We start from the raw sequence: 25,371 nt of genomic DNA on the forward strand, positions 1-25,371 counted from the left end.
ATAAACCCAGTGAGCTGCCCATGGCCCCGCCGGCGCAGGCTTTATTCGTGTCGGGGAGGGGGGAAAAAACATCCAAAAGGGTCAATGCCTGATGCAAAATACTGGTTTAATGGAGATCATGCAATGCCAGATATCCCCGTGACGGAGCCCGGCAGCATCCTGCACGCAGCTCCCACCACACGGGACAGGGAAAATCCCCTTCCCAGCTCCAGGCTGCTGCCCCCCCGCTCCCCGCTCCTTTCCCAACAGCTTCTTATCTTCCCAGCGTTTGGCGAAAAGAGACTTGCAGGAGGCAATTGAGCTTTTAGCCCTAATCCCACTCAGCCCCATCGCTCCGGTGTTCGCTCGCTTCCCAAATGGGACATCCCTGACATCCAAATCAAACCAGAAACCCCCTCTCCTGCCGCCCTGAGGCTTTGAAGCCCCACCGAGACACTGGAAATGACTGGGTAAGGCGACAGCCGCGCTGCGTGCTGCCCCTTCTCCTCCCCTTCATCCATCCACACTCACTCGGGGTTATCTCCCAAAAATCAGCTGAGTTTCGGGTCTCTGTCCTGGCTCTACAGCTCCCTGAAAGGAGGGTGTAGCCGGCGGGGGTCGGTCTCTTCTCCCAAGGAACAGGTGATGGGACAAGAGGAGACGGCCTCAAGTTGCGCCAGGGGAGGTTTAGGATGGGTATTGGGGAAAATTTCTTCACCCAAAGGGTTGTCAAACATCGGAACGGGCTGCCCAGGGAAACGATGGAATCGCCACCCCTGCAGGGATTTAAAAGCCGGGCAGACGTGGTGCTGAGGGACGTGGGGTAGTGGTGGTTTGGGCAGTGTTGGGGTGACGGTTGGACTCGACGATCTGAAAGGTCTTTTCCAACCTAAACGATTCTGTCATGCCGTGACCCGGGCAGGATTGTGGGTCCGGTGGCACCGGGGCCGCTCGCCGGGAGTCGCTCGTGCTCCTCGGCTGCCGACCTGCTGCCAAAAGCCGACCCGGGTGGATCTGGGGGGAATCGCCCCGTTTCTGTCGCGTCCACGCAGGCTTTTCTCTCCCGTCCTCCAAACCTCGGATGGCGGCTGCCGCTCCGGTGTGCCTCCGAGGAGCTGCTCTGCGCGTCCCCTCGCCGCGCGTCCCCCCCCCGCCATGGCGGCAGGCCGCCCAGCTTTATTTACGTGCCATGTCCTTTCAGTCCGTCGCTTCCCCCCCTCTCGCTCTGTCCCCTCCGTCTCCGCGGCTGCTGGGGACCGAGGATGGCCACGGCCACCTGCAGAGGGACCCGTGGGTGTCACCAGCCGAGCGCGGCGTCCCCGCTGTCCCTCCCCGGGCTGTTAACTCGCCCCCCGCTCTCTGCCCTTCCAGGTCTCCCGGAGGATGGAGCCGGCGTCGGTGAGGACCAAAGTCCCCTCCTTCCTGTCGGACCTGGGGAAGGCCACGCTGCGGGGCATCCAGAAATGTCCCCGCTGCGGCACTTACAACGGCACCCGAGGCCTCATCTGCAAGAACAAGACGTGCGGCACCGTCTTCCGCTACGGCGCCCGCAAGCAGCCCGGCGTCGACGCCGTCAAGATCGTCACCGGCTCGGACTTACAGGTTTATTCGGTGCAGGAGAGGGACCGGGGACCGGATTCCCGGTGCTTTGTGGAGCTGGGGGTCTCGGAGACGGCCATCCAGACGGTGGACGGCACCATCATCACGCAGCTCAGCTCCGGCCGCTGCTACCTGCCGGCCTGTCTGAAAGCGGCCACGCAAGGGGTGGTGGAAAACCAGTGCCAGCACGTCAAACTGGCCCTGAACTGCCAGACGGAGGCCACCCCGCTGGCCTTGAAAAGCTCGGTGCTCAACTCCATGCAGGCTTCCCCCGAAACCAAACAAACCATCTGGCAGCTGGCCACCGAGCCCACGGGGCCGCTGGTGCAGCGCGTCACCAAGACCATCCTGGTGGTGAAGTGCAAGGCCAGCCAGAAGCACAGCCTCGGCTACCTGCACGCCTCCTTCGCCCACAAGGTGAACGCCAAGACGCTGACGGACCACAGGTTCTCCTGCTCCTGCCAGGCTCCGAAGCCCGGCAAGGGCGGCCCGGCCGAGGAGGAGGCGCCGTCGCCGCGCTGCATTCACTTCTTGGCCTGCCTCTGCGCCTTCGCCAGCGACGAGAGCCTGGCGCAGGAGTTCGCCGAGTTCCTCGCCTGCGACGCCGGCAGTAGGTGGGGGAAGCGACACGCGGAGGATTTTTTTTTGGGGGGGGGAACCATGTGTGGGGCTGATGCCGCCCACTCCCCTCCTGCTCACCTGCCTCGCTTCACCGGGGCTGCCCTCGCATGTGCTCGCCATCGGGGCCTCGTTAGCTGGGGTTTAATTGCCTGCCCCCTCCCTCTGCAAGGACAGGGCTTCCTGGGGAGTGATTCCTCCTGGGCTGCAGCTCCCTCCTGCCGTGTGGGAGCGGAGCGGGGCGCTCCCTGCGCTCCCCCGGGAGCTGGGACAAAGTGGGGGGGGGGGGGCGGCCAGATCCCGATGGGTGCTTGGGGTGAGTCGGGCTCCTCTCCTGGGAGGGGAGCCGGGTGTTCTCTTCCCTCGGGCCGGAGCAGCGCTGGGGGGAGCCCAGCTCGTTGTGAACCACACCACTCCCCCCCCCCCCCCCACCATGGCAGCAGCCTCTGGGGTTCAGTCCCCCGGGGGGTTGTGTGCCCCGATAGGCGCGCCTGGATAATGCCGCCTTGGTTTTAGGCCCCCAAAGGTGAAAATCCACCCTGAGGAGGGTGCCCTGAGTGAATTCACCTCGATGTTCCCCCCAAGAAGCGTGTCTGGGGGGGCCGGGAGGGCTTTGGGGGCTCTCCGAGGACGTCCGGGGTGTGCTGGGAGGTCTTGGGGCCCAAACGCCGGCGCGGGGAGGGGGACACGAGACCCCCACGTCCCCCGCGGTGCTGCCGCGCGTGGTTGAGGGGCTTTTAAGGACGGAGTCTTGTTTCTCCCAGGGCTGAAAGGGCTGACGGTCCCGCAGCTGGTGGGCAGCCCCGAGTCCCCGGGGCAGGCCGGGGAGGCGGCTGCTGCCAAGGCCAAGAAGAGGAAAAAGGACGTCGCGCCGGGTGAGTGTCTGCGGGACAGGGGGGGACGCGGGCCGGAGCCGTAAGCCATTGTCCAGCCGGAGGGGCAGCCCCGCCGTGACCCGCCGGGCTCGTGTCCGGCGCCGGCGGCGGCTTTCGGAGCGGCTCCGGGTGTTGGGCGCACCCCTGCCCTGGGTCCGGCGGGTCCTTTAAGGATCGTTAGCGATGTTAAGAGCTGTGGTGACAGCCGGCTCTGGGGAGAGAGGGGATTTCCCCGTCCCATCCCGCATGGGGTGCCCGGGGACCCCCGGGACTCGTGCGCCGACGCTCTTTGAACCCATCCCTCAGGGGCGCGGGCGGCCAGCCCCCTCCTGGCGCAGGACGCGGCTCACGGCAACGCCAGGAGAAGCAGCCTGAAGAAGCCGGCCGTCGCCTCCTCGCTGAAGAGACAAGGTAAGCCTCGGCCACGCGCCTCGGGACGCTCGGGGACCGGGCGGACGCTCGCGGCCCTTCGGTTTGTGCCGCCGTGACCCCCGCGGGGGGGACAGCCGAGCCCTCACCCTCCTTCGCCGGCTCTAGGAGGTGGCAGTCGGGCTCGGGCAGCTTGGTGTCACTGGTAGCCGTGTGTCCGGCGTGGCTCCGGTTGGCCGTAGACGTGGTTGTTGTTAGAGAAGGACGATGCCGGCGTCCTCCCAGGGTGGCTCTTTGGTGGATTTTTGGGCACGGCGAGCTTAAAAAGGTTGGCTTTTGGTAGGGCCGGTGCCGCTGGGGAGGGGGCAGGTGTTGGTCGGTGTCTCCTAATGCCACGAGGTGCTTTCCCGGGCACAATGAGGGGGTGGATGGGGTCAGACACAGTTGCGAGCCGGTTTCCAGTGGTTTTTTGCCGGTGTTTGCAGCGTCTCTGAATGGCCAGAGCTGCCGGGGGGGAGCTTGTTGTGGCCGGAGCCGCTGTGGTTTCTGGTGGCAAATCCCTGCTGGGAAGCACGGCCCGGCCGGGGAGGAGCCGGGAGCCGGGGTCCCCCCGGGGAGGCGGTTGCGGGCACCGGCATCGTGCCTTGTCTCTGAGCAGGCAGCCGGGTGGTTGTGTGTGTTCCGCCGTGATGTTCGGGGAGGGAAGGGTCAGCCCCATGCCACGGGAACCCGAAAAGCGACTTGGGGCCCTTCAGAGAAAGCCGCTCTCCTGGCTGGTTGCGGTCTGGGGCTGTGCTTTAGTGCGTTTGTTCCTCCCGGCTTTAGCGTTGGCCTAGAAAGGGGTACAAATCCCGTCTCTTTCCCCGTGTTGCTCCCGCAGATGCCCACGCGCGGCCCCGGGGGGTCGCGGCGCTCTGGGCGGGGGGCGAGGAGGCGTCGGGTCCCGCTCCCGGGGCCGGGGGCTGCGGAGGCGGCTCCCGGGTGTTGCCGTACGGCAGCGCCGAGAGCAGACGGGGGTTCGGAAGGGGATTCAAGCGGTGCCGCGTTTCCCGGCCCTGGGAGCGAGGTGCCCGGGGCAGCGGCGTCTCGTCCATCGAGCTGACGGATGGGGTCGCGTTCGGTGTCCTGCTGCCTTTCGGGGCTCGGTTTAACACAGGCAGCTGCGGCTGGCGCCGCTGGGGGAACCGGTGCGGGTAGAACGGGGAATACTGGACCGCAGCGGGCCACGGCAGCGGCCATTCCGGTCGAGCTGCAAGCCCCTCGGCGCACGCCACGAGCGTACCGGGGTCCGGTAGAGAGAAGGCTGCTGGTTTAGGCATCTGGCTCTTCCCTGGAATTCTAGGGCATCCGGGCTCGTCGGGCTAGGAAAGGCTTAATGAAAGCGGCTGGGTTGGATTCTGAAGATGCAGGTTGTTATCCCGTGGGTCTGAGCAGAACCTGAGAGGCTTTAACTCGTGTTTAAGGCTTGAAGGCCTTGGGTTTGGGTTATCCCTAAGTGCCTCGAGGGGGGTGAGGATGATGGGGGAGAGGGGTAACAGGGAGGCGAGTGGCTGGCTGTCGTTATTTCTGAGTTATTTCTCCTGCCCGTCGGGTTGGTGCTTCAGTTGGGTGCAGATTCTAATTCGGATTCTGATTCTGATTTTTCCTGCCCTTTCTCTCGTGCAGGCTGTAACCAGCTGCTGGACGAGGCGCAGGTGACCCTCTCCGTCCAGGACTGGCCGACGTCACCGAACGCATCCATCAAACCATGCGTGAACAGTTTGAGGGTAAGGCTGGGGGGAGCCTCTCTGCACCCCTCCCCTCCCCTCCCCTCCCCTCCGTGCACTGTCATCTCAGTCGCTCAGCTCTTGGCAGCGTTAAATAACTGTTAACAGGGAGGGAAGTGTTTTTGCCCAGTTTGGAGCAACTATTTTGCCCTGGGATTTATTTCTGGACTCAGTGGACTCGGTGCTCAGCAGCAGCCGGGTGCGGGAGAAATTCCCCAAGAGGTGGTTGATGCTCGAATTCGAGCTCGGGGAGGCAAAGGCGGGTGAGCTGCCCGACTCAGAAGGGCTGGGGGGGGCCGCTTTGTGGGCTGTGGGGAGCGCTCTGCCCTCCCCCCCGGCCCCCTGCGTGCCCCAGCGTTCCCTGGGCACGTACGGCCCTGGGCGATGGCTCGTGGCCGCGATACCTGTCGCCTGCCCCACTCCACTTCTGAGCCAGCAGCGGGGCACGGCTCCGGCCCGGCCTCCAGCCGAGAGGCGGCAGCTTGTGTTGGGTCTGTGAAAATCCTTACTGGGGATGGACTTTGTGTGTCTCTGGGCTGCTGGGAGAGCTGGGCAGTTGCTCCCCTGAAGAGAGGGACCCAAAACAGTGCTGGAGGGGAAGCAGCTCTTTGCAAGCAACTTAGGTGTGTTATAAGTTTGTCACCTAAGACAGAGACACCCATCCTGCCGCCCACGATCCCCCCCGTGCCGTGTTCCGTGCGGGGAGCAGGCAAGCACACTGCTGGCAGCGTCGGCCACGAGCTGCTCTCGGTTCTGCTCAGTTCATGGTTGGAGTCAATGATCTTCAGCATCTTTTCCAACCCAAATGATTCTGTGGCTCTTAAAGACCATGATATTGCCACCAAACAGCAGCAGCAGCAATGAGTGACCATGAGGCTGAAGGGGAGCAGCCCCCTCCCTGCACTCCCAGAGTGGCCGGGGTGGGAAGGGACCTCTGGAGATCACCCCGTCCCACCCCCGGCCAGAGCAGGGTCACCCAGAGCAGGTGGCACAGGGACGCCTCCAGGCGGGGTTGGGATGTCTCCAGAGACGGAGACTCCCCCACCTCTCTGGGCAGCCTGTGCCAGGGCTCTGCCACCCTCACAGCACAGAAGTTCCTCCTCGTCTTGAGATGGAACTTCCCACGGTCACGTTTGTGCCCGTTACCCCTTGTCCTGTCCCCGGGCACCACTGAGAAGAGCCTGGCCCCGTCCTCCTGACACCCCCCTTGAAGTATTGATCAGCGTTGATAAGGTCCCCCCTCAGTCGGCTTTTTTCCAGGCTGAAGAGCCCCAAATCCCTCAGCCTTTCCCCATCAGAGAGATGTTCCAGTCCCCTCATCCTCTTGGTGGCCCTTTGCTGTCCCCTCTCCAGCCGTTCCCTGTCCTTCTGGAACCGGGGAGCCCAGACCTGGACCCTGCCCAGGGTGAGACAGGGCCATACTGGGACACATCCAGTTCAGGGCTGCAGAGGCACTGGAGGGGAGCAGAGAGCCAGGGCTGGCGTTGCTTCGAAGGACAATGGAGTGGCTCCAGTTTTAAGGGAGCCCTGAGGCTGGAGGCCCAACTCCCTGCCCCTTGCCGGGGGGGGGCCGCCCCCTCTGGGGGCAGGGAGCCACAGCAGCAGGGCCACAAGCCAGGACCAGAGGCACCAGACTCCGACTTTGAGAAAATACTTTACTGTAAAGGTGATAAAGCGTGCTCCGGCTGGAGCGGCGGAGACACTCACCCCTTGAGCAGGGCAGGGGTGGGCTCGAGCACCACCCCCCCAGCCCCCCACCTCACCCCCCCATCTTCTCCTTCCTGCCCCCCAGGGAAGCCGGAGCCGCTGCTGTTCCGCATCCCTCAGGCTTCCTTCCAGGCGCTGCAGCAGCGGATGTCCAGGGGGAGTGCAAAGAAGACGCTGCCCAACTCCACCAGGGGTGAGACGCCGACACGCTCCGCACCTGGGAAACCCCTTCGCCCCCAGGTCCAGGAGGAAGAGCCCAGCAGCACCTCGAAAAAGCTCCCTCCCTCCCGCTGCTTTCCAGCGGCTTTTCCCCTCGCTGCAGCCCAGAGGAAAATAGCACAGCTGCAGGAGTGCGCCCCAGAGGTAAGTGGGATGCACAGCCCCCCCCCTGCCAGCTCCTGCCTGCCCCCAGCCCCCCGCCCGACTCGGGGCACCCCCTCTCAGCACTCGGCAGGGCACAAACCCGGCCCCCGCCGGGGCTGCACGAATAAACCCAGCCAGGCTTAGAGCCAAAGGACTTTATTCCTTGTTGTGTCATTCCCCCCCCCCGCCCCCCAGCTCTGATGGAAAGGCTTCCCCCCCACCAGGGGAAGGTCGCAGCCCCCCGTGCGGGCGAGCGTCCTCACTGCTTTACCTTCTCTCTCCCCCCACCCGGGTGTAAATCCTACCTGGGGGTGTAAATCCAGACTCACCCACCCCCTCGGGGCTCCGGGCGCAGCTAAATCCATCCTGTCGGCACTGCGGGAGCACGAGTCGTCCTCTCTGCAGCGGCGAGGCCTGGGGACCCCCAGCATCAGCCCCCCCCACGCCCCCCCAGCAGCATGAGCCAAAGCAGCTCTCCCGAGGCCGGCACCAGTTAAGATCCCATTTATTCGCTGTTACTCCAGAGCCGAGTCCCAGGGAGAAGCAGCCGGCCAAGGGCAGAGCCCGATCCTCAGCAGTTGCCCCCCCAGCCCAGGCCCATAGCCACAGAGTGGAGCAAGAGGAAAAGTGGGAGAGGAAAAGGAAGGAAGAGGCACAGAGTGACCCTTCCCACCCCCCCCAGCTTTTGTCCCCCGGGACGCCCTCCCCCTGGGCACCTTCTCCGAGGACAGTGGCACATCACCAACATCCTGCAGGTAAAGGGGGGGGGGGGAAGGGCAGCCCCCCAGCCGCCCCCTAACCTCCCCCCACCATCCTGCCTGCCCCCCCGCTTACCCTCAGCTGCCGCTGGAGATGCCCCGGGATGGCTCCTGCGAGCTCTTCAGGTGCCCCGAGGTGGAGGTGGAGAGCATCGTGGAGACCTGCGGCCCCCTGGAGCAGCTCAAAACCTTCCTCTGAGTGGGTAAGGGGGGGGGTGCAAGCTGGGACACCCCCCCCCGCCCAGCCGGACCACCCCAGCCAGGACCTCCAGGGGCCAGGAGTCCCCCCCCGGCAGCTTCTTCCCCCCAGAGTGGGAGCAGCAGCAGCCCCCCCCAGGAGCCTGGAGTGAGACCCCTGTGGGAGCTGCAGACCACAGCAGGGGGGGCCCCCCAGGACCTTCCCCCCCGGGGGCTTCTTCTTCTAAGGGCTGCCTCCTGCCAGCCAGCCTGCCCTGGGGGCCCCCTCCCGGGAATTCTTCAAAGTGCTGCATTCTTCCAGCTATGAGGCCGCCCCCCACAACCAGGGACCACTCCCCAGGGACCCCCCCCAGGGCTAAGGGGGCCCCCTACTCTCCCCTTCCCCCTACCCACACACAGGGGCCTCCCTTATAAGGGGCCCCCCCTCAGACCCCCACCCAGGGGGGCCCCAAAGCCCAAAGGGGCCCCCCTCAGACCCCCACCCAGGGGGGCCCCAAAGCCCAAAGGGGCCCCCCCTTCCTCACCCCCCCCACCCAGGGGAGGGTCCCACCCCAGGGGGGGTCCCTCCCACCCCGGGGGGGTCCCACCCCCCCATGTCCCCAGCTGCCACAGCTCGGTGTCCATGCCCACCCTCCCACCCAAAAAAAAAAATCTCAAACACTTGAGATAGCTTTTGCCACTCCATACAGCCCCCAGAGTCAAGGCAAAAAACCTCCAGGGAGGGGAAGCCCCTCTACCAACCCCCCCCAAACACTCACCACAAGCTTCCAGCTGCTCCACCAGGCACCTGCCTAACAGACACAGCCCCCCAAAGTCACCTGAAACACAAACCAAACACCCCCAGAGAGGGGGAACCCCTCCCCCCAAAAAAACCAAACCCAAACACTCACCAGACCCGTAACCTCCACCTCCTCCACCAGGCACCTGCAAAACAAACACCAGTGACACACCAACAACCACACTGGGGGGGTCCAAGGTAAACACCTTGCAGAGGTAACACTCAATAAGTCACTTCATTAACAATAATCAAAAAAACCAGCATTGAGACACACACACTGGGGGGGCAACCAGTGTGAGGAGTGGGACACAGGAGGCAGGGAAGCGCTCAGGGCTCCGGCACCAGGAGGTCTCATCCCCCCCCACAAACGCCTCAAACTCACCCATCTCCCTGGAAGGGGCCCTTCCTGGGATGAAATAATCCGGGGGGGGGGGGCTGGAAACAGAACGGTGGCACCACTTCAGGCCCCGGCAGCCCCTAAAAAACAAAACAAAACCAAACCACTTTGCCCCGGCACAACTCCCTGGGAAATAAAAGAGCCCCCGAATAACCCAGCCTCTCTCTGCATGTGTGTGTGCCCCCCCCCGCAGGAAACACCTCCCCGACGCAGAGGGAGCCCACCCCCTTCACCATCGAGTGGATCCCCAACATCCTGCCCCGCTCCCGCATCGGGAAACTGCACCTCAAATTCCAGTACGGCACCCGCCAGCCCCCACCTCGAGCTCACCCTGCTGCCCACCATCACCATCCCCTGACTCACACACACTTTTTTTTGGGGGGGGGGCCCAGGACTGTTCCCCACGCACCTGCGGGGACAATGGCACCGCTGCTGCTCCGGCACAAACACCTGCAAAATAAAATAAAAAAAAATAATCCCCCCCACCCCACACTGGGTGCCTGGAGCCTCCCTGCACCCAGCGCTGGGGGTGTCCGGGAAACACTGGGACTCGCACCGAGGGTACTCCCCACAGCCCTGCGTTCAAAGGAGGGGGGGTCTTCACCCAGCCAGGGTTGGAGGGGCCAAGGGGGGACTCGGGGTGCAGCACCCGGCGCCCCCCCCCCCCAAAACTGGCTCCGGGCAGGTCCCGACCCAAGGCTCGGCTCCATCCCGGGGGCTGCTCTGAGGCCTGGGGGGGAAAAAGAGAAAAGAGATGAGACAACATAGCAAGCCCCCCCCCCCCCGCCGAGCACAGCCCCGGGGGGGAGCAGCCATACCTCCCCCACCCCCCCATCTCACCCCGCTCCATCACTGCATCCGCCAGCAGAGCCCCCCCTTCCAGCCGGGAATAAAGACACTGGGGGGGGGCGGGGGGGGACCCAATTCGGGCCCCCCCCAACCCCAGGCACAGCCCCATCTGCAGGGGACAAGGGAAGGGCCCCCCCTCCGGCCCCCCCAGCCATTCCTTACCTTGTGGGGCTCCCTCCTGCAGGCGCCCACCCGGCACTCCCAGTCCACACCAGAACCGGGGCGGGGGGGGGCCAGTAGCTCCCAGTAGGCAGCAGCAAGCTCCCAGTGGCTCCTAACACACACACCCCCCCCCCCCCGCTGTTCCCAGTAAGCAGCTGCAAGCTCCCAGTCGGCACCAGCAGGCCCCCCGCAGCTCCCGGCAGGCACCGGCGAGCCCCCCCGCCCCCGCTCCCAGTAAACCCCCAGGGGCTCCCAGTCGACTCGCCGCAGGCAGCACTTGGCCCCCCCGCGGCTCCCAGGAGGCAGCAGGAGGCTCCCAGTCGGCACCAGCAGGCTCCCAGCGGCCCCCGACAGCAGCGGCGAGCCCCCCCGCTGCTCCCAGGACGCAGCGGCGAGCTCCCAGTTGCTCCCAGTTGACACCAGCAAGCCCCCAGCAGCTCCAAGCGGGCAACCCCTAGCCCCCCACTGCTCCCGGCGAGCCCCCAGTAGCCAGCAGAGAGCCCCCCCGTCGCTCCCAGTAAGCGCCGGCCGGCTCCCAGTCGCCACCCGAGACCTCCCGGCAGCCCCCAGTGGCTCCCAGCAGCCCCCCCGGCGGTTTAAGAGGCCGCGGGGGGGGGGCCGTGCCCAGCCCCGCGATGGGGCACAGCTGTGCCCGGGGGGGGAGTCCCGCCCCCCCCAGCTGGGGGCCCTTGGGTCCCGATTGCGCCGGCCCCGCCCCCGGGGGGGGGGTGTCACACCTTGTGTCCCCCCCCGGCACCCTCTGTGTGTGGGGGGGTCACTCCTTGTCTCCCCCCTCCCCGCACCCTCCGGGGGGGTCATTCCTCTGCGTGTGTCCCCCGGCACCCTCCGGGGGGGGTCACCCTTTGTCCCCCCCCCCCAGCCCCGCTCCCCGGCACCCTCCGGGGGGGGGTGGGTGTGTGTGACAGCCTTTGTGCCGCCCCCCCCCGCCCCGCCCCACGGAGGGGCCGTTGCCAGCCCGGGGGGGCGGGGGCGGCAGGAACCGGGACCCCCGAATTGCCGGGGGCTGGGGGTGGGATACGGGATGGGGGGTGCGGTAGATCCGGGGGGGGGGGATTCGGGGGGGCGACCCCCGGCACAGCCCGTGTGTGTCCCCGTGTCGTGTCCCCCCCAGTGACACCCGCCCCCCCCGCGCACACGGCAGCAGCGGGCACGGGGGGGGGGGGACACACACACGTCGGGGACATCACGCAGGTCGGCCGTGTACCCCCCAGTGCTCCCAGTGCTCCCAGTAACACCCAGTGCCCCTGTGACCCCGTTTCCCCAGTGCCCCCCAGTGCTCCCAGTAACACCCAGTGCCCCCATTGCCCCGTGACCCCGTTTCCCCATTGTCCCCCAGTATCGCCCAGCGCCCCCAGTGCCCCTGTGACCCCGTTTCCCCAGTGCCCCCCGGTATCCCTCCAACAGCCCCAGTATCCTCCAGTATTCCAGTATCCCCCCGGTGCCCCCGCGACGCCCAGTATGCCCCAGTGCCCCCAGTAACCCCCGGTGCCCCCCGGTACCGCCCAGGATCCCCCCAACAGCCCCAGTAACGCCCAGGGCTCCCAGTACCCCCAGTTTCCCCATTATCCCTCAGTAACCCCCAGTAACCCCAGTACCCCCAGGGCTCCCAGTACCCCCCATTACTCCCAGTACCCCCAGTAACCCCCGGTAACCCCCAATTACCCCCAGCACCCCCGGCACCCACAGTGGCCCCCAGCACCCCCTCAGTGCTCCCAGTATGCCCCGGTGCTCCCGGTGCCCACGACGACCCCCGGTACACCCAGTACCCCCAGTATCCCTCCCCAGCACCCCCAGTATCCCCCCAGTCCTCCCAATATCCCTCCCAATTACCCCCAGTATCCCTCCCCAATACCCCCAGTACCTCTCCCAGTATCCTCCAGCACCCCCAGTATTGCCCACTGGTACCTCTGTATCCTTCCCAGTACCCTCAATGGCCCCCCATTACCCCCAGGATCCCCCCCCCCAGTATCCCCCATTATCCCCAGTATCCCCCAGTACCCCCAGGTACCTGTTACCCCCAGTATCCCCCCTAGTTCCCCCATTATGCCCAGTATCCCCCCGTACCCCCAGTGTTCCCAGTATCTCCCCCATACCCTCATCGCCCCCAGTATCTCCCCCAGTACCCCCAATTAACCCCCATACCCCCCAGTACCCCCAGTACCCCCAGTATCCCCAGTATGTCCCCAGTACCCCCAGTACCCCCCGTGTGCCCAATGAGCCCCGGTACCCCCCAGTACCCCCAGCGTCCCCCCTGTGCCCACAGTACCCCCAGTATCCCCCAGTATCTCTCCCAGTACCCCTCTCATCCTTATGTGTCTTAGGGGGGACACCAGCTATGGGGGGACACCGGGTATGCACCCAGGCACTCTGGGGGTGCCTATGGGGGCTGTAGGACTCTGGGGGCTCTTCCAGTGCCTATGGGGGCTATAGGGGCCCTGCTGGTGCCTATGGGGCAATAGGGGCTAGAAAGGCTTGTCCAGTGCCTATGGGGTCCACAGGGGCTCTCCCAATGCCTGTGGGGTCTATAGGGCTCTGCTGGGGCCTATGGGGGCTATAGGGGCTCTTCCAGTGCCTAAAGGGGGCTATAGGGCCCTGCTGGTGCCTATGGGGCAATAGGGGCTACAGGGGCTCTTCCCGTGCCTATGGGGTCTCCCATATAGAACTTCCAGTGCCTATGGGGGCTATAGGGCTCTTCTAGTGCCTGTGGGGCTATAGGGGCCCTGCTGATGCCTATGGGATCTATAGGGCTCTGCTGGGGCCTATGGGGTCTACAGGGCCCTACTGGTGCCAATGGGGCAATCAGGGCTAGAAAGACATGTCCAGTGCCTACGGGGTCTATAGGGGCTCTTCCAATGCTTATGGGGCCTATAGGGTCTCCATTGGTGCCAGTGGGGCTATAGGGACCCTGCTGGTGCCTATGGGGGCAATAGAGGCTCTCACAATGCCTATGGGGTCTACAGGGCTCTGCTGGTGCCTGTGGGGGCTATAGGGGCTCTCACAATGCCTATGGGGCCTATAGGGTCTCCGTTGGTGCCAGTGGGGCTATAGGGACCCTGCTGGTGCCTATGGGGGCAATAGAGGCTCTCACAATGCCTGTGGGGTCTACAGGGCTCTGCTGGTGCCTGTGGGGGCTATAGGGGCTCTCACAATGCCTGTGGGGTCTACAGGGCTCTGCTGGTGCCTATGGGGTCTATAGGGGTTCTCACAATGCCTATGGGGGCTACAGGGGCTCTTCCATTGCCTATGGGGGCTACAGGGGGCTATGGGGCCTCTTCTGTGTCCGTATAGAACCCCCTGGTGCCTATGGGGCTATATGGGGCTCTGCTATAGGAGCCTGCGCAGCACTCTAGGTGCCCATAGGGGTGCCTATGGGGGGCTATAGTTGCCCGTAGGGGTATCTATGGGGGGCTATAGGTGCCCGTGGGGTGCTACAGGGGCTCGTCTCCCGGCAGGAACCGCGTCCCGGTGAGCGCCGTCGTCTTCCAGGTGTCCGTGGGCTGCTGCCTCGGCTGCTGCCCCGGGATGGCCCACGGCTTCGGCTTCGTGCCCGTCCGGTGGGGCCGGAGCCTGACCCCCTTCCCGGACACCTGGGTCCCCCCTGGACTCCTGGGGCCCCTCCTGACCCCTTCCCAGACCCCTGGGTCCCCTTCCTGGATACCAAATCCCCTCCTGACCCCATTCCCGGACAACGTGTCCCCTCCTCACCTCTTCCCAGGTGCCTGGGTCGCCTTCCCGGACACCCGGGTCCCCTCCTGACCCCTTACCAGACGCCTAGGTCCCCTCCTGACCCCATTCCCGGACACCGAGTCCCCTCCTGATCCCATTCCCAGACACCTGGGTACCCTTCCTGGACGCCGAATCCCATCCTAACCCCCTTCCTGGACACCAGGTCCCCTCCTGACTCCACTCCCAGACACCTGGGTCCCCTTCCCAGACTCCTGGGTCCCCTCCCGACCCCCTTCCGAGCCACCAGGTCCCCTCCTGACCCCCTTCCCGGACACCGCGTCCCCCCTGGAGCCTGGGTCCCCTCATGACCCCATTCCCGGACACCGAGTCCCCCCCCGATCCCATTCCCAGACACCAGGTCCCTTTCTGACCCCATTCCCGGACAACTGAGTCCCCTTCCCAGGCTCCTGGGTCCTCTCCCAACCCCCTTCTGAGCCACCAGGTCCCATCCTGTCCCCCTTCCCGGACACCAGGTCCCCTCCTGACCCCATTACCAGACACCTGGGTCCCCCCTGTCCCCATTCCCGGGCACCTGGGTTCCCCCTGGAGCCTGGGTCCCCTCCTCACCCGTTCCCAGATGCGTGGGTCCCCTTCCTGGACACCAGGTCCCCTCCTGACCCCATTCCCGGACACCTGGGTCCCCTCCTGATCCCTTCCCAGACACTTGGGTCCCATTCCCAGACCCCTGGGTCCCCTTCCCGGACACCGAGGCACCTCCTGACCCCCTTCCTGGAGGTCAGGGTCCCCCCTAGAGCTTGGGTCCCCTCCTGACCCCATTCCCAGACACCTGGCTCCCCTGACCGTGTCCCCCTCCCTCCCCACTCCCAGGTTCCAGTGGTGGTTGGTGACGATGCCCTTCGGCCTCCTCATCCTCATCTACGACGAGATTCCCACATTGGGAACGTGGAGACACCCGGGAAGTGAGTGGCCAGGCCCGGACACCTGGGGCTCCCCCCCAGGACGCCTGGGTGCCCCCCCAGACACCAGGGTCCAATAAAAGACTCCGGGTCTCTTTCCAATTCATTAAAGGTGCTGTTAATTTGGGGGGGGATGGATGGACAGGGCGGGGTATGGTCTTCCCAGGTGCGGTCTTCTTTCTTGGGAAGGATCTTCCCAGACTCCCAGGGTGTCAGGACCCCCCAAGGGGAACAACGACATCCCCACACTCCGGGGGGCAATAATGACCCCCCCAGGGGCAATAATGACCCCCCAGGGGACCAAAGAGGGGGATCAGGGTGGGTAAGGACCACCTCTGGGGAAGAACAACGCCCCCGGGGGGCAACAACAGCAGCCCGGGGGGCAATAATGTCACCCCCAGGGGCAAAGGGAGGGATGTGTGTGGGCAAGGACCCCCCACGGGGAATAATGACTCCCCCAGGGGGCAATAACAGCCACCCGGGGGGCACTAACGACGTCACCAGGGGAAAAAGGGATGGGGTTGGTAGGAGCAGAGACCCCCCCAGGTGCCATAATGATCCCCCCAGTAGGAAAAAGGGGGAGTCAGGGAGGATAAAGACCCCCCCGGGGCAATAACGACCCCTCCAGGGGGAAAAAGGGGCTTCAGAGGGGTAATGACCCTCCCCCGGGGGAAATAATGACCCCTCAAAGGGGCAAAAGGGGGGTCGGGGGGATATGGACACCCCCTGGGGATTAACGACCCCCCCAGTCCCCCCCCTCCCAGGGCAGTTGCCCCCCCATTTTGCCTCCCAATGACCCCCCAGTTGCCCCATCCCAGTCCCGGCATCAAAAATCCCGAATACCCGGGATGGTTCCCATGGCGAAGGGGCTGCGGGGGGACACCCCAGGCTCGTTCTCACCCCCCCGGGTGAAGTGCTCCCACTGCCGCCGTGGAGCCGTGGGGCGCCGGGCTTCACCGTCCGCGGCGACCCCAAGCCAACCCCAAAACAACCCCCGAACCGTGAGGCATCCGGCGCTCACCGGCTCCGGAGGAGCCCGCGGGATGTGGGCAGTGGCGGCACCTTCATCACGACACCAAAGAAACCGGCCCGCTCGGATCCCTCGGCTTTTGCCCGGAGTGTGGCGGGCGGGATGGGACACCCCGTGGGGTCGGGTAGGGGCAGGGAACCCGTCCCGTCCTCCGGAGATGGGGGGGTCCCTCCGTGGGGCCAAGGGCCGAGGGGCCCTGCCGCTGGTGGGTAAAGCGACACGAAAAACCACGAAACTCTCGCTGAAAAACCAGCAGGGTCCAGTAAAGGGAGAGATGAGGAGCGGCCAGGAGAGCCGGCGCCATGCGGATGGCACCACGGTGGCAGCGGTTCCCCCGGGGGGTGAGAACGAGCCCGGGGTGTCCCCCCCGAAGTCTTCACTGGGGGCACCAGTCCCGAGCGGGCCGGTTGTCCCCCCGCAGCGCCTTCGCCATGGGAACCGTCCCGGGTATTCGGGGTTTTTGATGCCGGGACTGGGATGGGGCAACTGGGGGGCGGTGAGGGGGACTGGGGGGTCATTGGGAGGCAAAATGGGGGGTAACTGCCCTGGGAGGGGGGGGACTGGGGGGGTCGTTAATCCCTGGGGGGTGTCCATACCCCCCCGACCCCCTTTTGCCCCTTTGAGGGGTCATTATTTCCCCCGGGGGAGGGTCATTACCCCTCTGAAGCCCCTTTTTCCCCCTGGAGGGGTCGTTATTGCCCCGGGGGGGTCTTTATCCTCCCTGACTCCCCCTTTTTCCTACTGGGGGGATCATTATGGCACCTGGGGGGGTCTCTGCTCCTACCAACCCCATCCCTTTTTCCCCTGGTGACGTCGTTAGTGCCCCCCGGGTGGCTGTTCTTGCCCCCTGGGGGAGTCATTATTCCCCGTGGGGGGTCCTTGCCCACCCTGATCCCCCCTTTGCCCCTGGGGGTGTCATTATTGCCCCCCGGGCTGCTGTTGTTGCCCCCCGGGGGGGTTGTTCTTCCCCAGAGGTGGTCCTTACCCACCCTGATCCCCCTCTTTGGTCCCCTGGGGGGTCATTATTGCCCCTGGGGGGTCATTATTGCCCCCCGGAGTGTGGGGATGTCGTTGTTCCCCTTGGGGGGTCCTGACACCCTGGGAGTCTGGGAAGATCCTTCCCAAGAAAGAAGACCGCACCTGGGAAGACCATACCCCGCCCTGTCCATCCATCCCCCCCCAAATTAACAGCACCTTTAATGAATTGGAAAGAGACCCGGAGTCTTTTATTGGACCCTGGTGTCTGGGGGGGCACCCAGGCGTCCTGGGGGGGAGCCCCAGGTGTCCGGGCCTGGCCACTCACTTCCCGGGTGTCTCCACGTTCCCAATGTGGGAATCTCGTCGTAGATGAGGATGAGGAGGCCGAAGGGCATCGTCACCAACCACCACTGGAACCTGGGAGTGGGGAGGGAGGGGGACACGGTCAGTGGAGCCAGGTGTCTGGGAATGGGGTCAGGAGGGGACCCAGGAGTCCAGGGGGGACCCAGACATCTGGGAAGTGGACCCAGGTGTCTGAGAATGGGGTCAGGAGGGGACTAGGGTCCACGAAGGGGGGTCGGGGGGACTTGGTGTCTGAGAAGGGGGTCAGGGAGGGATTCAGTGTCTGGGAATGGGTCAGGGAGGGACTTCGTGTCCGGGAATGGGGTCAGGAGGGGACCCAGGTGTATGGGAAGGGGGTCAGGAGGGGACCTGGTGTCCGAGAAGGGGACCCGGCGTCCAGGAAGGGGGTCAGGATGGGACCTGGTGGCTCGGAACGGGGTCAGGAGGGGACCCAGGAGACTGGGAATGGGGTCAGGAGGGGAACCAGGAGTCCAGGGGGGACCCAGATATCCAGGAAGGGGACCCAGGCATCTGGGAAGGGGTCAGGAGGGGACACAGTGTCCGGGAATGGGGTCAGGAAAGGACCCGGGTGTCTGGGAATGTGGTCAGGAGGGGATTCAGTGTCTGGGAAGGGGAGCCAGTGTCCGGGAAGGGGGTCAGGAGGGGACCTGGTGGCTCGGAAGGGGGTCGGGAGGGGACCCAGGAGTCTGGGAAGGGGACCCAGGTGTCTGGGAATGGAGTCAGGAGGGGACCTGGTGTCTGGGAATGGGGTCAGGAGGGGACTCAGTGTCCGGGAAGGGGACTAAGACCTCTAGAAATGGGGTCAGGAGGGGACACGGTGTCCGGGAATGGGGTTAGAAGGGGACCCAGGAGTCCGGGGGGGGAGCCAGACATTCGGGAAGGGGACCCGGGTGTCTGGGAATGGGGTCAGTCTGCCGGCATCGGGGAAAGCCTCGGCAAAGAGCAGCATCCCCAGGCCATGGGCTCCCCCGCAAGTCTTAACAACACTGAGCGTTTTTCCGGTGAGGTTCGGCAATAAAATGAGGTGAATCACATGAAACTCCCCCCCACCCCAAATAAATACAGAAATCAAAGAAGGAAATTGCTACCCTGCCCGGCTCAGAAAAAAAAAAAAAGCCTGAAAATGGGAATCGTGAGCGCTGAAATCAGCATTTATCTCCCTCCATGTGTTTTGGAGGGGATTCGTGAAAGCCCAGTAGGGTCGGGATATCCTTAAAATCCCAGTGTTTGCTGGATTCCCTCTGCCACCCGCCTCTCCGCAGCACATGCTGGGGCTGTTCCTCCAAACCTCCCGTTTCCAGCCCAAATCCGAAATTACCCGCTACACCAAACACACGCAGACCAGCCCAGCTTTCCCCAAAACCTTCTCCCGGGCCAAAACTCCTCTCCTGGGCCAAACGCTTCACTGCTCATCAGCTACCGGTTATGCTTTCATCTTTGATGATGTGACACTAGAAGGAAATGTGATATCATAGAAATAAATTTTTTGTAATAAATGGCTACACCAAAAATATTTATAAGGTGAAGCTGAAATTAGGTTGAGGGTTGGACTGGATGGATCCGAAAGGTCCCTTCCAACCTAGGCCATCCTATGATGCTATGATTTGCACCGAGCGAGCCGGGGATGCGGGCGCTGGCGATGAAGGGACAAGAGACTTGACCACAAAAGAGTTGCGCGACGAAGCTGCCCGGGATGGACCTACAGACGGAGGGGTCGAGCGGGCAGACGGCACCATTAACGGTTCTGGTAAAGCTGTGGCTGGAAAGCAGAGGTGTAACAGCCCAGCACCATGTGCAGGAAAATGCTTAATTGAAATGAAATGTCCTGTATCAGGAGCAGTGTGGTGAGTAGGACCGGGGCAGTGATCGTCCCGCTGTACTGGGCACTGGTGAGGTCTCACCTCGAGCGCTGTGCCCAGTTTTGGGTCTCTCACCACAGAAAAAAGACCTTGAGGTGCTGGAGCGTGTCCAGAGAAGGGCAACGGAGCTGGTGAGGGGTCCGGAGCACAAGGAGAAGGGGCTGGAGAACTTCTGAGGAGCGGCTGAGGGAGCTGGGGGTGTTCAGCCTGTAGAAGAGGAGGCTGAGGGGAGACCTTCTCGCTCTCCACAGCTCCCTGAAAGGAGGGGGTAGCCAGGGGGGGTCGGGCTCTTCTCCCAAGGAACAGGCGATGGGACAAGAGGACACAGCCTCAAGTTGCACCAGGGGAGGTTTAGGATGGATGTTAGGAAAAATTCTTGCACCGAAAGGGTTATTAAGCATTGGAAGAGGCTGCGCAGGGAAGGGGTTGAGGCATCATCCCTGGGGGGATTTAAAAGCCGGGCAGACGCAGCGCTTAGAGATATGGGTTAGTGATGGGTTTTGTCAGAGTCAGGTTGATGGTTGGACTGGATGATCTGAAAGGTCCCTTCCAAGCCAGGCCATTCCATGATTCTCTGATTCTATGAAATTATCCCCTCGGAAGCAAGGGGACCGCCCAGCTTCTGGGGACAGAAGCCCTTCTGCTGGGTCTTGTGGTCACGTATTTTTGCTAGAGCCCAAAATAGCCGCGGACGAGGCTGAGTCCCCGGGTGTGCGGCGGGGGCACAGGCACGTGCTGAGCTCCCACAGCAGCCAGGGCAGGGGAGGGGTCCCTGCAGTGGGGAAACTGGGTCCCAGACTGGGCGCAGAGTGTCCCCAGGGAGCATCACGGCATCCTGCCCCGGGCCAGCATCCCGGCTGGGCAAGCCCAGCAGTGCGGCGTGCCAAGGCCCAGGGCATCCCTCCGTCCCGATTCCCACCTGGGCAACACAGTGGGATCCAGTTTAAGCACTGGAATGGGTGGAGAGGGAGCTGTGGGGCATCCCACCTACCCGATGCAGCCACAGCAGCACCCTGGGGCTCCTCATCCGCCCTCCAAGAACCAAGGATGGAGGTTAGAGGGCCAGCGGCCGGGGCACGGCTGCAATAATACTCATAAATCCTTCCAAACTCCCTTTCTCAGACTATAGGGGGATGATGAGGCTGAATTATTGAAGCTTCTGAATTTTTCCAATCTTACGGTGAATACAGGGGGACGTTTTCTAAGTCGGGAGCGTCAGCAGGTTAAAGAAGGAGAGAAAAGGGTTTGGGGCACGTCTGCACAACCCGCTCCGGGCTGCCGTAACCAAACACCCTCCTGTAAAATCAACAAAGTCCTCAGGGGATTTCAAGGAAATCTATTGTTTCCCTTTTTAAAGTTAAAAAAAAAAAACCCCAACATGCCCGGGCTTTTCGGCTGCGGAAGAGGGGCTGGGTTTGAGTGAAGGCTTTAGGAACAGGAGAGCTGATTATTGCTGCGTTATTCCAACAGCAAAAGGAGTTTGCAGACAACGGGGCTACAGGAGGTCACTGTATGTGTGTGTATGTGTGTATATATATACACATACGCATAAATATATATTTGTATATACATACATTGCTCAGAGGGTGCCTGCAGTTCCAAGGGATGCTGCTCATCTGCATCCCCGGAGCATCCCTCACCTGCATCCCGCTCCTTTGCCTTATGATGGGACAAGGGGATTTGTTTAATCGTGTGCTGCCCACGTCTTGGGGGGGGAGTTTCGCGGCTGTTTGTGTAGGGAGCGGGGAGTTTTTTTCCGAACACAAACTCTAGAAGAGTAACTACAAATAAAGTGGGTAGTTGGGAAAAAAAAATCTGTCATGACAGAGAGCTCGACTCGTGATTTTTCTTGGAATCAGGAAGGTTTTGCCCCTTCCGGGTGCCTTTGGACACGGGGCCTCGCAGGATGGTGTATAAAGGTGTTAATTCTTCTTAAATAAACGCCGTCCCGTTCCACAGCTGGCCGAGGAATTAGTCCGAGGTTCAGGCTTAAATTTTCATGTGAACTCCCTGCCCCTTTCTGTGCAAGCGTTTGCCTCTGGAGCAAAGTTCTATCTTAACTTTCATTTTAAAGCCCTCGCTAGAGCAGCTTTGCGCAGCTGATGAAAATATCTTTGACATTTCCCCCCTGTTTTTCAACAAACTGCAAGCGGAAGGTTTTTGAAGAAAACCCTCAAAGCCCTCAAAATAAATAAAGCACAGAAACAAACCGAAATCTTTTATTTTCTTCCCTTTTTCTCCCACCTGAAAACAGCATTTCCCCAGGAAATAAATCATTTCCACAACCGGGAACACCGGCTGGCTGAGGCTGGGGCAGGGGATGCAGATGCTCCCGCCTTTCAGAGCATCCCTCTATGGCAGCGATGCTGCTCCCCCTTTCTCTCACCAAAAACCCCCACCCTGGGAGCATTTTGATCCCCAAAAAGATGAATTCCCGCTTCGGCATCCTTCTTTTCGTCGTAGAAGCTCGGACCAGCAAGAGAGGGGCAAAGGCGGAGGCTGAGGTTTGGCTGTGACCCCGTGGATGCGTGGGGCAGGGCGTCCGGAGCAAGATGGAGAAATAAGCAGCCAGAAAACCCGCCGGAGCCAAGACACAACCGAAGGGCGTAAACTCCTGCCAGGGATCTCCAATCAGGCCCGGGAGGCTTGGCTGCCTGCCCTATAAATGCGGAGCCGGGAGGGTGGGAAGCCAGCGCGCCTCTGGGCAGGGAGAGGAAGAGGAGGATGAGTGCCGGGGTGCTCCCCGCAAGGTGGCAGAGAGCACCCAGCAGCACCCCGGCAGGGATGAGCCGGCCCCCGGCGGCAGCCCAGCAGACCATGCCCGTCTCCTCCTCCAGGCCCCGGACGTCCTTCCTCATCCAAGACATCCTCTGGGATAGGGCAGAGCGGGGAGCGCTGCCGGAGAACAGCAAGAGTGGAGGGGTCGGCAGCCCGGAGGATGGGGAGAAGGGGACGGCCGCGGCGGAGGGCAGCGAGGGCAGCCCGGTCCCGGGGGCTGCCCCAGAACACCCCCCCGGGAGCCCTCGTCCCCCAGGAGCATCCCCAGCCCCAGGGACCCCCCAGGAGGCGGATGCAGGTAAGGGGGTGGGAGCTCCTGGCTGAGCCCAATGGTCAGGGGATGGAGAAATGTCTACGCTTGGGTCAACCACGGGGCAGGATCCAGACCTGGCCGCCTCGAGCACCCCGGAGCCAATTAGCCCGTGGTTTAAATACCAGGGAGTATCTGTGCTCTGCCGGTGGGAAAACAGGAGAAATCGCAACTCCCTGCAAACTGTTTGCCAGGCGCTTCAAATAACTCAAAGGACTGAATCTGCCCAAAACGCCCTTTAAAAACCAAACCCAGTCGAGGCATTTCTGCCCTGTCTTGGGAAATAAAGTCATCTTTGAACCCAGGGGGCCCCCCCGAAAGGTCAGCTTGGGGCTGCTAACTCAGAGAGGCGGTTCGTGCCCAGCCACGCAGCCGTCAGCGCGGTGATGCCACCACGGCCGAGCTCCTCGGGGATATTTTGGAAGCGCCCGTGTTGGATTTGTGCTGTCGGCAGCAGTTTTCCACCCGCTCAGCCCCCATTCCACCGCGGGCTCCTGCCTCCGCCACCGCACATCGCGCCGTTTATTAAATAACACACCCCACACCCCCCCGCTCCCCTTGCCGCAGCATCCCTCTCCAGCACAAAAAAAATGGCTAAATTCATCGCAGGGAATAACGTATCGCCGCGGGAGAACATGGTGAAAAATCACACTCAAAAGCAAATTTTTTTGACCGATGCCTCTGGCTTTGCAGCAGCGGCCGGGGCTGCGGGAGGGGACGCAGCCTTTCCGTGCCCAAACGGGCCGGGACTGAGCTGCAACAGCCAAAAAAGCAATTTTAAGCAATTTTGAACTCTCCAGCGACCGGCTCGTGCTTGCTAAGAGAGCCCTTGCCAGGGGAATTTTTGGCTTCGCGTTTCAATTCTATTAAAAGAAGTTTTTACATAAAAGCAAGTTCAGAGACAGGCTGATTGTTACGAAAAAAATCACTAAAAGCGGTACCAAATCGCCAGTGGAAATCAGCGCAGCTCCAGGGATTTCAGTGGGACCGCCGTGATTTACACAAGCCGGGAGTTAAGCCCGTTGTGTCGACCTTAAGCGTTACGTTCACATCTTCAGAAAGTATACAGAGAAATGACTAAGGGGGGGGGGGGGGGAAGAAAAAAAATTTGGCTTATTTCCAAGCTGGGTAATGCACAAAAAGGAACTAACTGCATAAATAAATTGACTTAAGAAGTTTTAAGGGTTGACACTTCCCAGGGAGCTCAGCACCCATCGGTGCCATGAGAAGTAAGTGGGAGGCAAACACTGAGATGCGGCTTTGGAGTTGTGACCGGAGGCCAGCTCTGCAGCTACGGCTGTAAAACCAGGCCCGAAGGTTTAAAAACCTGTCCCGCCCCCCCCCCCAAAATACCTTGCCATTGCCCCGGAGTCGGGAAAGAGAAAAGGGTGGAATTTATTTTCAGTGCTTTCTAACTTAGAGTCCGCTTTAAGCTGTGCTCGTTTCCCATTGCTGGGTTATCTCGAGGGTAAAAATTTGTTTTCTTTGGGGAGCAAGATTTTTCCCCGAGGCACAGCAGCGAGGATGTTTCAGAGAAGTGCCTAACAGTCTGGATTCTGCAATAAAAACCTCGAGCGCTGGCGATGCCCTAAGGGGCGTAACAACAGCACCTTGAGGTTGTAGGCAGATGTCTACCAGCATAGCGAAATAACCCTTTCGGGATTATTTTAGTCCCTTGAATGTATGTTGATATTGAATGGATGTTGATATTGAATGGATGTTGATATTGCATGCATGTTCCTATTGAATGGATGTTCCTATTGAATGGATGTTGATATTGCATGCATGGTCCTATTGAATGGATGTTGATATTGGATGGATGTTGATATTGCATGCATGTTCCTATTGAATGCATGCTGGTATGAATTAAGAAAGTGGGATTTAGGAAGAAAAAACTCCCTTATGTGACCTTAAGATTAAACTAAATTCAGTTGTTAAATCAAACGTTTCACTAAATCAAAATATTTCCACGGTTATATGAATAATTTGCACCCCGGAAGGGAAAAAGCGAGGGGTTCAGGCAATTTTCAAGCGGGTAATTCTCAGCTCTTTCCTCCCGCAGACGCCACGGCGGAGACCGACCTGTCGGAGTGTGAGCCCCCCCTGCCCCTCGCCCAGCCTCCCCCCAAGCAAGCCAAGCGCTCGCGGGCGGCGTTTTCCCACACCCAAGTCATCGAACTGGAGCGGAAATTCAGCCACCAAAAATACCTGTCGGCCCCCGAGCGAGCCCACCTGGCCAAAAACCTGCAGCTCACCGAGACCCAGGTGAAAATCTGGTTCCAGAACAGGAGGTATAAAACCAAGAGGAAACAGGTGGCCGCGGAAATCGGCCGGTTGGACACGCATCTGGCCGGGCAGAAAGCGGCCGAGCTCCCCCCGGCATCGCTGCTGGCCCTGCGGGGGGGTTGGCAGTACCTACCCTGCCTCTACTACTTGAACGGCTGGAATCCCTCCTGGTGGTAACCGCTTTTTTAAGCAGAAAGCATCCTTTTTCTCTTATTTTTTTTTTTTATTAAGCAGAAAGCATCCTTTTTCTCTTATTTCCTTTTTTTTTTTTATTAAGCAGAAAGCGTCCTTTTTCTCTTATATCCTTTTTTTTATTAAGCAGAAAGCATCCTTTTCCTCTTCTTTTCTTTTCTTTTTTTTTTTTTTTTAAATAATACTGCGCCGCTTTTTCTAGCGCTCGTTAGCGAGAGCTCCGTTCGCAGTAATGATTGGCATCGTCTGGTTGCCGCGCGAGCCTCTCTCGTCGCTATCAGTCAAAACGAAAAAAAAAAACAAAACGCAAAAACAATACCAATATTTTAAAAGGGTGTAATTCATCACGCTTGATAGCACCGCTCTGGGGTCAAGCTGCGGCTGTAAAATATTGCAGGTGGTTTTGGGGGCAGAAAGGGGTGGTCCAGCCTCGGAGGCAGCGATCGCCCCTCTCTGCCCCTCTCAAATCACCCGCGCCCCCCCCGAAGCCTTT

At 61.8% G+C, this 25,371-nt stretch overlaps 2 protein-coding genes across 2 annotated transcripts; both read left to right on the forward strand.

Moving 5' to 3' along the window:
* The first annotated feature begins 1,362 nt into the window (after positions 1–1,362).
* LOC134526738 (uncharacterized protein C2orf42-like) lies at positions 1,363–15,878 on the forward strand. The gene is given in 15 exon segments (XM_063358917.1): positions 1,363–2,188; positions 2,961–3,071; positions 3,378–3,482; positions 5,106–5,156; positions 5,159–5,206; positions 6,999–7,106; positions 7,959–8,000; positions 8,003–8,031; positions 8,117–8,237; positions 9,601–9,708; positions 11,776–11,828; positions 11,946–12,076; positions 13,892–13,993; positions 14,994–15,085; positions 15,847–15,878. Coding segments are annotated over 15 exon segments (1,959 nt in total).
* Positions 15,879–21,846: 5,968 nt separating this feature from the next.
* On the forward strand, positions 21,847–24,863 carry NKX3-1 (NK3 homeobox 1). The gene is made up of 2 exons (XM_063358791.1): positions 21,847–22,388; positions 24,463–24,863. Exons 1-2 carry the CDS (start codon positions 22,037–22,039, stop codon positions 24,861–24,863), a joined length of 753 nt encoding a protein of 250 aa, XP_063214861.1. The 5' UTR covers positions 21,847–22,036.
* Positions 24,864–25,371: the final 508 nt, after the last annotated feature.

Source organism: Chroicocephalus ridibundus, chromosome 23, assembly GCF_963924245.1.
Source record: "Chroicocephalus ridibundus chromosome 23, bChrRid1.1, whole genome shotgun sequence".
NCBI lineage: Eukaryota > Metazoa > Chordata > Aves > Charadriiformes > Laridae > Chroicocephalus > Chroicocephalus ridibundus.